The sequence below is a fragment of the Saccostrea cucullata genome, unplaced genomic scaffold (assembly GCF_032062105.1).
Source record: "Saccostrea cucullata isolate Sc308-1 unplaced genomic scaffold, CSIRO_AGI_Scuc_v1 ctg1558, whole genome shotgun sequence".
NCBI lineage: Eukaryota > Metazoa > Mollusca > Bivalvia > Ostreida > Ostreidae > Saccostrea > Saccostrea cuccullata.
The window spans coordinates 236,599-250,863 of NW_026933071.1; the positions used below are offsets into that span (position 1 = coordinate 236,599).

The window sequence follows — 14,265 nt, forward strand, 5'->3', positions numbered from 1 at the left end:
AGTTCCTTAGTTAATATGTAATACATGTACAACTTTCAGTAAATGGTATTTTTAAATGCATTGTGTGCATTCTCCGTCCATTAAAACTTCTGATTTACATATCTGAATTGTTATTTCTTGAAAGATGGAATAAAAGTGCCTGTCTATGAAATTCATCTGACCACTGTGTTCTACATACTATACAGTTAAAATCCCCATGCTTGTTTGCTTTAAATCCCGAGCTAAAAAGGCATGGGATTACATATTGCACTGATGATGTTGCTTTCTTATTTTAATTGCCTGATTGACATGGCATGCAATCAAAAATAATTTTTGTACAAAATACAGGTTTGTTTTGCCCCATATTATTTTCACTCTTTCACATTTGAAATCAATTTGAAAATAATACTGCCAAGTTCTGTAAAATCACATATTTTCATGGGGTCAAATTTTGGAGGTTTGAGGAAAAAATCTTGGTTTGTTGGGACTTGATTTCGTGGAGGGAGAATGTTTAAGCAGTAATGTATATTAAATTTTACATTTTGTAGTGGTCATAAATTCGTGAGACTCTCTTTGCCTCGAAAACAATGAAATTTAAACCCCCACAAAAATTAGTGATTTTACAGTACATGTATTTATAATTTGTTTTAAGCTCACCTGAGCCGAAGGCTCAAGTGAGCTTTTCTGATCACATTTTGTCCATGTCCGTCCATCTGTAAACTTTTCACATTTTCAACTTCTTCTCAAGAACCACTGGGCCAATTTTGATCAAACTTCGTACAAAGCATCCATGGGTGTAGGGGAATTTAAATTGTAAAAATGAAGGGCCAAGTCCCCTCACAAGGGGAGATAATCAAGAAAAGACAAAAATAGGTTGGGGTCATTAAAAAAATCTTCTCAAGAACCACTGGGCCAGAAAAGCTGAAACTTATGTGAAAGTATCCAGGGGTAGTGTAGATTCTAAATTGTTCAAATCATGACCCCTGGGGGCTGGGCAGGGCCACAATGGGGAATCAAAGTTTTATACAAAAATATATAGAAAAAATCTTCTCCTCAAGAACCACATAGCCAGAAAAGCTTAAACTTATGTGGCAGCATTCTGGGGTAGAGTAGATTCTAAATTGTTCAAATCATGACCCCGGGGGGTTGGGCGGGGCCACAATGGGGAATCAAAGTTTTACTTAGAAATATATTGGAAAAATCTTTGAAAATCTTCTTCTCAAAAACCACTGGGCCAGAAAAACTGAAACTTATGTGGAAGCATCCTGGGGTAGTGTAGATACTAAATTCTTCAAATCATGACCCCCGGGGGGTTGGGCGGGGCCACAATGGGGAATCAAAGTTTTACATAGAAATCTATAGGAAAAATCTTCTTCTCAAGAACCACTGGGCCAGAAAAGCTGAAACTTATGTGGAAGCATCCTGGGAAAGTGTAGATTCTAAATTCTTCAAATCATGACCCCGGGGGGTTGGGCGGGACAACAATGGGGAATTTCAAAGTTTTACATAGAAATCTATTGGAAAAATCTTTTTCTCAAGAACCACTGAGCCAGAAAAGCTGAAATTTATGTGGAAGCATCCTGGGGTAGTGTAGATTTCAAATTGTCTAAATTATGATTAGTGGGGTAGGATGGGGTCACAATATGTATTACAAGAGGATAATCTGGTAAAGAACAGAATGGTCAAAGCTTCTCAGGTGAGTGATGTGGCCCATGGGCCTCTTGTTTTTTAAATAACTTAAAGGTAAAAATAAAAAGGGGCTAAAGTTTCTCTGTCTACAGTAGTTTGGAGAACAATTTCGATACAAAACAAAATTTTTTAGGGAAAGGGGCAAATTATATACAGTACAGTATTTCTTTCAGAATGTTTTCTATGATTTTCTCTCTTAGGGTGGGGAGGGTTTCAATAAATCCAAACATGAATTCCAAGTTCAACATGTGCATTCACTGTAGTTTAGTATTTGTTACATTTTAGTTTTCATATTTTTCTCAATTTCACAATTATATTAATAACAAGAGGCCCATTAGGGCCTTGAATCGCTCTTCTGATAAATTATACAATCTATCCTCTATAGTTACATTTATATATCTTCAGCCCTAACTAGCTAAGAATCATCAAACTTGTCAGTTGATGCATCTTGGGTCTTAAAGACCCAAGATGCATCAACTGACAAGTTTGATGATTCTTAGCCAGTTAGGGCTGAAGATATATAAATGTAACTATAAAATACTATAAGTAGGTCATGGTGACCAGGCAACTTTTTGATTGAAATTTTCTGAGGACACAAGATGCATTAGTTGACAAAGATTGATGATTCTAAGCCAATGAGTACTTGAGATACTCAAAAGTGGGTCACAGTGACCTACTTATTGGTCAACATTCTCCGAAAACCCAAGGTGCATCAACTGACAAAGTCTGACAATTCTAAGCCAATAATTACCCTAGAATACTTAAATATGGCCACACATGTGAGTTAAGGCTACATATGGAGGTTCCTGTGCAAAATATCTATTTAAAATTCCATAATTGCTCTACCTACCGCACAGAAAACGTTAAGACTTACTTTCTTATACATTATTGGTACCCACGACATGCGATACCCAGTACACATTATGACGTCAAATGATGACGTCATCGACCTTTACTACACAACTTTATAAGAAACATCAACAAAATTGTTTCGGCGCAAGGGCATAACTTACTTTATTTTAAAGAAACAAGGTATAAAAAGACGCAGGATTTTCCAAGGATTTCAGATATCGCTGCACAAATGTCGGCACTGCAATTGTTTACTTATTATTCGTGCAGTTTTAAGTTTTAACGGGGTAAAAATTCACTGTCCAGTGTTAGTTATCGAAAATTTTTATCAATTGAGAACGCGTATAGGATTTGTGCAGCAATTTTATTAATTTTAAGAATATTCTCCTTCATATTATACATTATTTATTTTAAATCATATAGGATATGCCCTTGCGCCGACGTGATTTTGTTGATGTGATTTAATACCTTGAATGGGAGAGAACAATGACGTCATAATATGACGTCATAATGTGCACTTGCATAAATAAACTGTGGGTACTGAGTATGTATAAGAAAATCAATTTGAACCTTCTCTGTACATAAAATATACAAATCATGAATTTTTCTTAGCTCATTTGCATAGAAATATCCATATTTAGCCTTAACTCACTTGCGCATAAATATCACAAGCAGGTCACCATGACCTATTTTTCGATGGTCATTCTAAAAGAATCCAAGATGCTTCAAATAACATAGTTTGATGATTCTAAACCAATAAGTACCCGAGATACCTAAATATAGCCATAACATGTCAAAAGTAGGTCACCGTGACCTACTTTTGGTCGACATTCTCCAAAAACCCAAGATGCATCTACTGACAAAGTTTGATGATTCTAAGCCAATCAGTACCTGATATATTCAAAAGTAGGTCACCGTGACCTACTTTTTGGTCGACATGCTCCAAAAACCTAAGATGCATCTACTGACAAAGTTTGATGATTCTAAGCCAATAAGTACCTGATATACATAAATCTAGCCATAAAATGTCAAAAATAGGTCACCGTGACCTACTTTTTGATCGTCGATCTCTGAAAACCAAAGATGCATCAACTGACAAAGTTTGATGATTCTAGGCCAATAGGTACCCGAGATACTTAAATCTAGCCATAAAATGTCAAAAGTAGGTCACAGTGACCTACTTTTTGGTCGACGTTTTTTGAAGACCAAAGATGCATCAACTGATAAAATTTGTTGATTCTAAACCTCTCGGTGTCTGAAATAATGGGATTAAATGTTTTAGAAAAGATTAGCCATAAAATTCAAAAAGTAGGTCACAATGACCTACTTTTAAGTTGATGGTGTTTGAGGACCCAAGGTGCACCTGGTGCAACTGACAGAGTTTTATGATCATAGGCCTTAAAGTGTCCAAAATATGCCTCAAAATCAATTTGAAAACAAAAGCCCTTAAAATTTAAAAAGTAGGTCACCGTGACCTACTTTTGTATTAACATGATGTGAAGTCCTGAGATGCATCAACTTACAAGATTTCATGATCCTAGTCTTTATAGTAAGCAAAATATCAACATTTTTATTAAGTGTAAATTTTGGTCAACTTTGAAGTGACCTTGAGACCACACCCTTTGCCCCAGGGTCATGCCTTGAACAATTTTTAATCTTCAACATATCTCGACCCTTGTTTGTAAGTTTGGTGAAAATCTGCCTGGTGGTTCTGGAGAAGAAGATTTTTTAGCAACCAGTACTTTTGGTTCCATTTTCCTGATTATCTCCCCTTGTTTTAGGGCCCCACCCCTAGTTTTAGTACAAATGGTAGCACTTGGGCCAAGGATACCCTGTAACAAATTTGACAATGATTGGCCAAGGGGTTCTTGAGTTATGGTCCATATTCTAAAAAGTTAACGCACACCACACAAATGGCCATAGCATTAGTTCTTTGAGCCTTTGGCTCAGAAGAGCTAACAAGAGGCCCATGGACCACATCGCTCACCTGAGAACTGTGGCTTGGAAAAAGTAGAAATTGGTGTATTGTTGAAAAGTTTAAATCCAAAAGTAGTCCCATGACCAATCATGGCTTTGCTATTCTTGAGAAGACGATTTTTAAAGAATTTTCCTATATATTTCTATGTAAAACTTTGGTTGGCCATTTTAACCCCGCCCTACCCCTGGGGGTCATGATTTGAACAAATTTTAATCTACACTTCCGCAAGATGCTTCCATATAATATGATCAATTATGGCCTTGTTATTCTTGAGAAGAAGACTTTTAAAGAATTTTCCTATATATTTCTATGTAAAATTTTGGTCGGCCATTGTGGCCCCGCCCTACCTCCGGGGGTCATGCTTTGAACAAACTTGAATCTACACTACCTGAGGATGCTTCCATATAAGTTTCATCTTTCCTGGCACAGTGGTTCTTGAGAAGGAAGATTTTTAAAAAAATTTCCTAAATATTTCTAATTAAAACTTTGGTCGGCCATTGTGGCCCCGCCCTACCTCCGGGGGTCATGCTTTGAACAAACTTGAATCTACACTACCTTAGGATGCTTCCATATAAATATGATCAATTATGGCTTTGTTATTCTTGAGAAGAAGATTTTTAAAGAATTTTCCTATATATTTCTATGTAAAACTTTGGTTGACCATTTTGGCCCCGCCCTACCCCTGGGGGTCATGATTTGAACAAACTTTAATCTACACTTCCGCAAGATGCTTCCATATAAATATGATCAATTATGGCTTTGTTATTCTTGAGAAGAAGATTTTTAAAGAATTTTCCTACATATTTTTTATGTAAAACTTTGGTCGGCCATTGTGGCCCTGCCTTACCCCCGTGGATCATGATTTGAACAAACTTGAATCTAAACTACCTGAGGATGCTTCCATATAAGTTTCATCTTTTCTGGCACAGTGGTTCTTGAGAAGAAGATTTTTAAAACATGCCACCAAATTTTTATTATTTCCCAATTATCTCCCCTTGAATGAGGGCGTGGTCCTTCATTTGAACAAACTTGAATCCCCTTCACCCAAGGATGCTTTGTGGCAAGTTTGGTTGAAATTGGCCCAGTGGTTCTTGAGAAGAAGTCGAAAATGTGAAAAGTTTACAGACAGACAGACAGACGGACTACAGACAAAATGTGATCAGAAAAGCTCAGTTGAGCCTTCGGCTCAGGTGAGCTAAAAACAATATACAACAATATCTTCAATAATTTAATGTATTAATATTTACATAACAAATTGAAATTTTTATTTCAATACAAAATTGCACACCTTTGTATTTATTTTCATTAACTTAAGATATCTGCAATGATAATATTAAAACAATACTGTAAATGGCATCTTCAAATTGATGATTTTGTAGAGTGTATAACTTTACATTTACACATGTACATACATACAGTGCTCCTCATATTTTTTATGCTTTTCAAAATCAGTACTAATACATAAAAGATCTTGGACTCTAAATTCCCCTAATCAACACATAATAATGTTTCTAGTTCAATGTATACATTGTATATCTTATCTTGGTTATTGATATTGATCCACATTATTACTAGTCGTGTTGTCTTGGATGTCCACTAAAATCATATAAAATCGAAATGTTTATAGGACTATGTCCATGAACCTGTCTCTACATTATCTTTACAATGTGGTGCTTTTCTATTAAGAAAAAATCCCAACAAACACTATAAATACTTCTTTATATACAGTATGTACACGTAGCAACATACACCTTATATCATTTGTACTAAAAGCAAATACAAATAGTATTTTTACATCAATTATACAATAGAAGAGGAAATTTATCTCAAAGGGATTCACTTTGATTTACATCTACATTTCCTTTAGACTGACTTCAATGTAAATATCAGAAAAGTGTAAATTTTTCTTGTTTTTTTTTTTTTGTCAATTTTTTTTGGTTCTGAACATAAATCATTTAGTGTTGATTTACAGACATATGAAACAAATAAATCACACCCATATTTCATCGAGAAACATGTAACTCTTTATAAAACAAAGATGCTTTCTTTGGTACCAGTCTTAACAAAGGGTCGGCACAGCTGACTTAACAATTTTTGATTGGTTGAAGTATAAACATGATCTGACTGGTAGCGTTCCAATCACAAATATAACCCTCCTGGTGTTATATAGAGGAAAGTAGCAGGAAATCTATACATTTCTTTATTTTTGCTGTCTTGTGATATCAATCACACTGTTTTATTCCTTCAGATGTTAAAACACCCTGAATAGCAGGAGATACATGTGAGTGTAAACATATCTCATTGTTTGCTGTGTTGAGGTATAAGTCACTCAGAAGAAGACTTGTTTAGCATCTGATGGGAGCTGTTCTACCGGACAGTAGGGGCATTTCACTCTACAATACACAATTACATAGTAAAATTAATTTCATCAGCATCAACAAGTATGCAGTGAGTTGTTTTATTTATCATTGTTCTTTTTAGTATTTGAAAAATCTGTGAGACTGAATGGAAAATAAATTCAACTTCAATGATGATAGGAAAATTCACTTTTTAAGGAGTATAGAGAGAATATAAAACTTTACACATAAAAACACATATGATTTTCTGCCTTACAAAATATTGAGACTCATTAAAATTTTGTATTCACATACTTGTTGTTATTGGAGAGTTTGTTGAGGGCGTCGCGAGAGATCACATGACCACAGATCAATCTCATTGGAGGGTTGATATCTGTACTCTGTTGTCGGAGGATCGGGCAAGCGAAGATAGAGTGATATCTGTACTCCCTACCAAGGTCTATCTCCACCTACAAACATCATCATCATCATATAATTAACATCATCAACATATCATCATCAACAAAGATAGAGTGGTATCTTAACTCCCTAACAAAGTCTATCTCCACCTACAAAACATGATCATCATCATCAACAACATCATCATCATCACCATATAGTTAATAAGTGAAGGCAAAAACCTATCAATTTCAATTTCTTTTTATATGCCCGTCTTCAGACGGGACGTATTATGTTATAGGCTTCGTGTCCGTCTGTCTGTTTGTTAGCTTTTTCGTTTCCGGCTCATAACTTTAATACTACTAGGCCTAGGATAATCAAACTTTGCCATCTGATGCATCTTGGGTAGAAGGTGTGTAGCGCACAAAAAGTAGGTTGCTCTGACCCTTTATTAAAAAGTTATAGCCAAATATGGAAAAATCCTTTCTGGCCCATTACTAGAAAACTATAAGACTTACAATCATCAAACTTGGCCAGTTTATACATCTTAGTAAGAAAGTGTGTCGCGACCTATTTCAAGGTCACTGTGACCTTTAATTTAAGTGAAATTTTAAAAAAAAATGTGTCTTTTTACTAATCATTTAAGCATTCCAAATAATGTAAGAGTATTGCACTGTCCTTATTAAAAAAGTGTTAAATCAAGAAAATACTTAACTTTTTAAGCATATACTTGACAGCAATCTATAACAAATATAATGTATGTTAGAGAAATCCTACCTCTCCCTTGAGTGTAATTATCAAGCACTGGCCAAGAAGAATTTTGATAACAGAAATTTGCATGTCAAATTAGATAGAAATTAATGAGTTTTGAGTGAGAGGATCTAACTGATAGAGCATTGGTGTTATCTATATCCCTTGGGTATTGGGCAGATGGGTAAGCCTAGGATTAAAAATAGCTCTTGTTGGCTAGCCTAAGTTTTAAAATGAATGTGATGAAAAGTAATTAAAACTAATTTGATATTGCATAATAGACTAACCTGATATTTTATTATAATATTTACATTTGCAAATGTTTTCCTTTATATAACACTACTGAAAGCAAGCGTTTTTATAACTGTATAAATACAGGTACGGGGTCAAGAGGTCATAGATGTTAGTATGGATAAACGTTCGACGCAATTTCTCAGTGAAGTCATAAAGGGTCGACGCGCGTTCAGGATATTACAAACATGCCGTTGGGATTGAAAAATGATGCATTTCACAAGTTAAAAGTCACAATCAGGCAAATTTAAAGTATGAATAAGTCACCAATGTAAATATAAGTAATAAGGTATCATTTTTTGAGTGTTATTGGGATGTAAAACGGGTTGGCACATGATCAAATCTTCCATAAAGCCCTTCGGGCTTTATGGGATTTGATCACGTGACCAACCCGTTTTACATCCCAATAACACTCAAAAAATGATACCTTATTTCTTAATTATCAATTTAAAAACTAATTTTTAAAAATAGGGTGGGGTGAAATCAGCATGTCCATATGAATTAAATATTAAAACCTGTCGGATGTTAAATCTCAACCCAAAAAAAATCTTTGAATATTTTATATGTTTAAAAAAAAAATTATGGTAGATAATGCAGACCCATTCATCTCTTGGTAGTAATGAGAAGACAAACATCCAGTTAAAGATTAATTAATGAGTTCAATGTAGGAAGGCTATCTGATCAAGCAGTCTTATCTGTATCCTGTGGGGATTAGACAGAAGAAGTGCTGGTCAGTTAATTATAACATATGTCATTTGATGGCCAGCCTTTTCTTTTCGAAATTAATTTGGTATAGATTAAGGTGTTAAGACTATGATATTGTTTAATATGATGGGTATTTGACAAGGTCTTACACAACCAGTATAGAATGATGTAATATTTATTATAATTAATGCCTACATCACAGGGAATGGATAAATATTTTAAAGAATGGAAAAATCATGGAAATCTTAAATTCAAAGTTGACATGATTTTCTTGCACGCTAAACTGTTCAAGAAAATTTTAATTGTTTGACGGGCGTATCATGCTGTGGCGCAGCACTTTATTTAAAATAAATCTACATGGACAAATTAATTTTAAAATCTATGGTCTTAAAATTTTATGTATGTTTTTCTCTGACTCATACATGTATATTCATAGCTGCAATAATGAAGTCATCTCCATTTTCTTTCCTTTTTTTGTCTTCTTTGAGGAAAAAATCCAGATTTAAAAAAAGAAATGGAGAGGGCTACATTATTAAAGATTATATATTAGTAAGTTGTATTTATCTGACATCCAGCCATATGACCCATACTGACCGGCAGTTCCTCCTTGCTGCTCCAGACCCCTGACACCTGTCTCTGCTGCATCACTTGTCTGATGTTAAGGAGTGGTGGTAATGCCAGACAGCCAGCACGAATACTGAAACAGAGGAGCAGGTAAACTTATAACTACATGTATATAAACAGATGTTAAGGAGTGGTGGCAAGGCCAGACAGCCAGCTCGGATACTGAAACAAAAGGAGCAGGTTAAGTTATATCTTTGCAAACAAAATACATAAGAAAAGTAGTACATGTAATACTTTGAGTTCATTAAAAAAACATTATTGAAACCAGAAAATAAGACCTTACAAGGTATCTTAATACTTACATGTATTTATCTGTAAAAAAAAAAAATTATCTTTAGCCCCCCTATTTAAAAATATAATAATTTAAAATGCCCACCTGACACTAAGTGGACTTTCCACAGACATTCCTAGCAGAGTGCAGGCGTCCCTGGTAAACACATCACAGATCTCGTCCCAGTAGATCGGAGCCAGGAGGTGGGAGTAGGGGGAATTCTCAATACCCTGCTGTAGGTACAGCATACTCCCCATCAGTATCTGTAAATCTACAGGGGGAAAAAAGACAACAAAATCAAAACAATTACTGTAAATGTATTATATTTAGCGCATACAATATTTGACGGAAATTGGACTTTGAACAAGTTGGAGTGAGCGCATATCTAAATGTTTTCTTTATAGAAATATGTGCGAGACATTTAGTACTGTACTTGAATTAGCGGACATTTCTTTCCGCCAAAAACACTAAAAAAAATACACAGCCAAATGTAATACGTTTAGAGTATCTACTCCATTCGGAATATGTAAATCTACAGGAAAAAACAAAACAATTATCTAATTCCCGTCAGAATCTGTAAATCTACAGGGGGAAAAGACAACAAAATGAAAACAAATCCCTGCTGTTTATACAGTATACTCTCCATTAGAATCTGTACATCTACAGGGGAAAAAAGAAAATCAAAACAATTCCCTGCTGTATATACAGCATTGTACCCAACAGAATCTGTAAATTTATCTACACTGTATACAAAAAAACATCAAAATCCTAATTACAAAAAAATAATGAATAACGTACAAAAGGAAACACCCTGAATCAAGAATCCAAAGACATTGATTTAAAAAAAAAAAGTAAAAAATTACAATGTATATCATATTAAACAAGTAACAAAAATGTATCTAAACAAATCATGATCCAGTTTTTGTAAGGAAAAAAGGAACGTCCAAAAGATAAATTTTCTGTCCATTAGACAAGACCGTACTTCTGGCGTGTCTGTCTGCGAACGGAGCGAAGTTCCTAGAGTACTGTAGAGCCTGAGACTGGAGGGAGGGGCCCTGCTTAAGGAGATCAATAAACTGCAGGCGGTGAAGCTTAAACTCCAATGAGCTACGAATCTCATTTAACCGTTCTCTGTTCTCCTCCGCCCACCTATGTAAATAATGTCAATAATTAATATTAACGTTTGTCATGCTTTTTCATACTTTAATTAAATATGCTAAAAGAAAAAACTACTCATCTATATTGTAAATACATGTATGTCATATCCATACACTCGTACTTTAAAGGCAGCTGCTTCATAATACCTTGAAAAAGGTTAGTACTATTTCTGTGTATAAATAAATGGAGTCATTACAACAATCACAACATAGACATGGATCAGTAAACTCTGGTCACCTTAATGCTGGAGTCAGATCCTTCTGTTTCAGTCCGCCCAGAATCCTGTGAAGCTCCAAAAATGGCTCCTTCTTGTCTGCAGCAATTTCTAAATTTGCATCCTACGACACACAAGAAATATTTCTGGTCTTTTTTTTTTCACTTCAAACAGATCGATTCAGAGAGAGAGGTACTCAGAAAAAAAAAATGATTCAGAAATAACTTAAATTAGTTTCTCTTACCTCAATCAGAGCATCTGCGATGTGTAGCATGCCCTGTCTCATGAAATGTTCCGCAATCACTTCATTTAGCAGGAGTTTCTTGTTCTCGTCCTCTAAATTACAGTCTTGAGATATGGAGGTAAAGTCTGTCACAAAATTCTGGGGGTAGAAAGTGATATGTTATGGATAAAGTAAATTAAATTCTAATACAAAAAAAACTCTTCTTCATTTAATCCGTGCTATGATGTGCTTTAAAATAGAAACTAAACATTTTACAAGCGTAAAATCTCACCCTATCAACAGCCTTGCCAACTTTTGACACTGTGCTGTGTAGGTCTTTGTGTTCCTGACCCATCCTAGATATGGCTTCTTTTATTTTCCGAATTGTCTGCATCAAGATTATGGACTGTGTGGGTGTAATTTCATGATCAGCTGGGGCTACAAATCACATAGAGGAAATTCGAGTTAGAAACTTTAGACCTCTTAATAAGTAAAATGGATTAAATTTAATTACTATAATTAATCATTCTTATGATTATACGCAATTGTTTTAAACTATCTTGAATGTATTAAAGTATTTAAAAAGATAATTTCAACATTTTCTGGACAAAGAACTGAAGTCAGTGATGTTTATCTGGAATATTTACATTCTCGAGGATGAAACGCATACCTTCATTAAGTTCTTTTTGAATACTTTGTATGGAAGAAATCAATTCTTCTAAATTTTTCTTCGAGTGGTCCTGGAGACCGCTAAATTTTGATAAAACTCTTTCCACTTCTCTCTCCACTGCTAAACACGACTCCATCTTTGTTTTTCGTCCTCCACCTCTAGATTAGGGGATGATTCATTAATATTAAATGAGTTTAAGCATAAATCCCCGCTTTTAGGTGATGAAAAATTAAAAAAAAAATATTTTATTTAATAAATTTATATTTCAATAAAATTAAATAATACAAAGTAATTTTTAAGTGAGTTTTATTTAATATTTATAAAGAAAGAAATTGTTACTCTTCTTAATTAATTATTACTCCCTCGGGTTCAAAGTGCACCTCATGATTATAGATACCGTTGGCTCGGCATTTGCTGTCACTTTTCTCGTCCTTACCAGCGACCTCGCATCAAGATGTCATTCGCGGTCTCGGAGAAAGATTCCAACAAAGAAAGTGGGTCGGAGATTGTATACGATCGCGTCAAGATAGACAAATTACCGAAATTCTCGGACTTAAACAAAGAAGTGATTGCTTTTGTGAACCAATGCAGTTGGTGGGATAGATATGGGGTGGACTGGTGCATCACTTCAATGGGATTTATCATGGTGTATGTGGCGCTGATCTGTATACAGTCTTCAAATGTGATGACTTTTTGTCTCGGTGTGTTCATGTATGGGTATTGCTTTCAGATGTTTTCTGTGCGCTGTGCTCATGCGAGTGTGCACAATGCAGTCTGCGAATCCCGCTTTATAAATCGCTTATGGGCTTTCTTCTTTGGAGACGTGTGTGCATCTTTTTCAGCTGATGTCGGATATGATATGCATATACGTATACACCACCCGCATACCAACATTATTGGTCTCGGGGATTCGAGCAGTTGGAAGGTGTCCTTCTTGCCTGCCCTTTTCTACATGTACTTTGCCCCCCTCCTGCTTCCGTTATTGTCCATACCTATCTCAGTCAAAGAACTCTGGGGCCAGTGGATGAAAATGACCAGATATGTTCTCCTTATGCTGACTGGATTAGTCATCAACTTCACGCTGCTTATGAAAGTTTCAGGATTTTCCTTTATGGGGGCTTTGTTATGTATACTCGTATCTCGATCCCTACTGATGATACCTTACATCCATGTCAATATATTCCAACATATCGGACTTCCCATGTACTCCCGTGACCACCGACCAAAGAAGATATACCTGATGTCTACTGGGGTGTTAAATCTTCCGCGGAATCCCATACTGGACTTTACTTTCGGACATTGCATCATCAGCGCTCACGTGGAACATCACCTATTTCCTCACATGTCAGACAACATGTGCTTGATGATCAAACCCATCGTGTCCCGATTTCTAAGAAAAAATGGACTCCCATACAATGAGGACACTTATTTCAGTCGGATGTGGCACTTCACGGTGAAATACAAAGAGTTGATGGTTAATGCTCCTCCCATAACTCACTTTGTTGGGATTCAATGAACAAGAGATGCTTATTGTTATTTCATTGACATTATTTGGAGTCACCATGGTAAGGAGACAACCTTAACCATCTGTTAACATGCTTAAGTTTGAAAAACTTTGATAATTTTATTCGCTGGTATAAAGTCATATCAAGATACATTTTGTAACTAATAATGTGCTAATTTTTTACCACACCAATGATTAATGAGTCTCAAAGTTAATAAATACTCAAAAGTCGTTAAATAATATATGACCTTCACTGTTAGGTTTCAAACGTGATTTATACCATGTAGATTAATTTTATGTATATACCATGGTGCTCTCAGATAGAATTTGCTTATACAGTACATGTATGTTTGAAAGATCATTATTATACAATTTTTAATTTTACTCAGATTGTTAATATTTTGTTTTTTATTAATTTGTTGATTTTTTTTTTTAATTTCATCTTTACTTAAGATTTATTCACTTGCTGTTGAACGTTTAGCTGTGATATATGCTTATTTCAATGCAATTTGTGTGCCATGTCATGACTTCATTGTATGCTTCTATAATTAAGGTTCCTCTTCTCTTTCCTTTCCTTACTCAGAGAATATTGTTTTACATTGTATTATGCTTATCGCTTTCAGAA

At 35.0% G+C, this 14,265-nt stretch overlaps 2 protein-coding genes across 2 annotated transcripts; one reads left to right on the forward strand and one right to left on the reverse strand.

The window, feature by feature from the left end:
- Positions 1–6,698: 6,698 nt before the first annotated feature.
- LOC134237200 (E3 ubiquitin-protein ligase RMND5A-like) lies at positions 6,699–12,290 on the reverse strand. Its single transcript, XM_062719302.1, has 9 exons — positions 12,137–12,290; positions 11,759–11,904; positions 11,488–11,625; positions 11,267–11,367; positions 10,854–11,020; positions 9,977–10,142; positions 9,571–9,673; positions 7,147–7,301; positions 6,699–6,888 (listed from the first exon to the last, which is right to left on the reverse strand). Exons 1-9 carry the CDS (start codon positions 12,270–12,272, stop codon positions 6,825–6,827), a joined length of 1,176 nt encoding a protein of 391 aa, XP_062575286.1. The 5' UTR covers positions 12,273–12,290; the 3' UTR covers positions 6,699–6,824.
- Positions 12,291–12,503: 213 nt separating this feature from the next.
- LOC134237201 (fatty acid desaturase 6-like) lies at positions 12,504–13,775 on the forward strand. Its single transcript, XM_062719304.1, has one exon. It carries the CDS (start codon positions 12,591–12,593, stop codon positions 13,650–13,652), a length of 1,062 nt encoding a protein of 353 aa, XP_062575288.1. The 5' UTR covers positions 12,504–12,590; the 3' UTR covers positions 13,653–13,775.
- Positions 13,776–14,265: the final 490 nt, after the last annotated feature.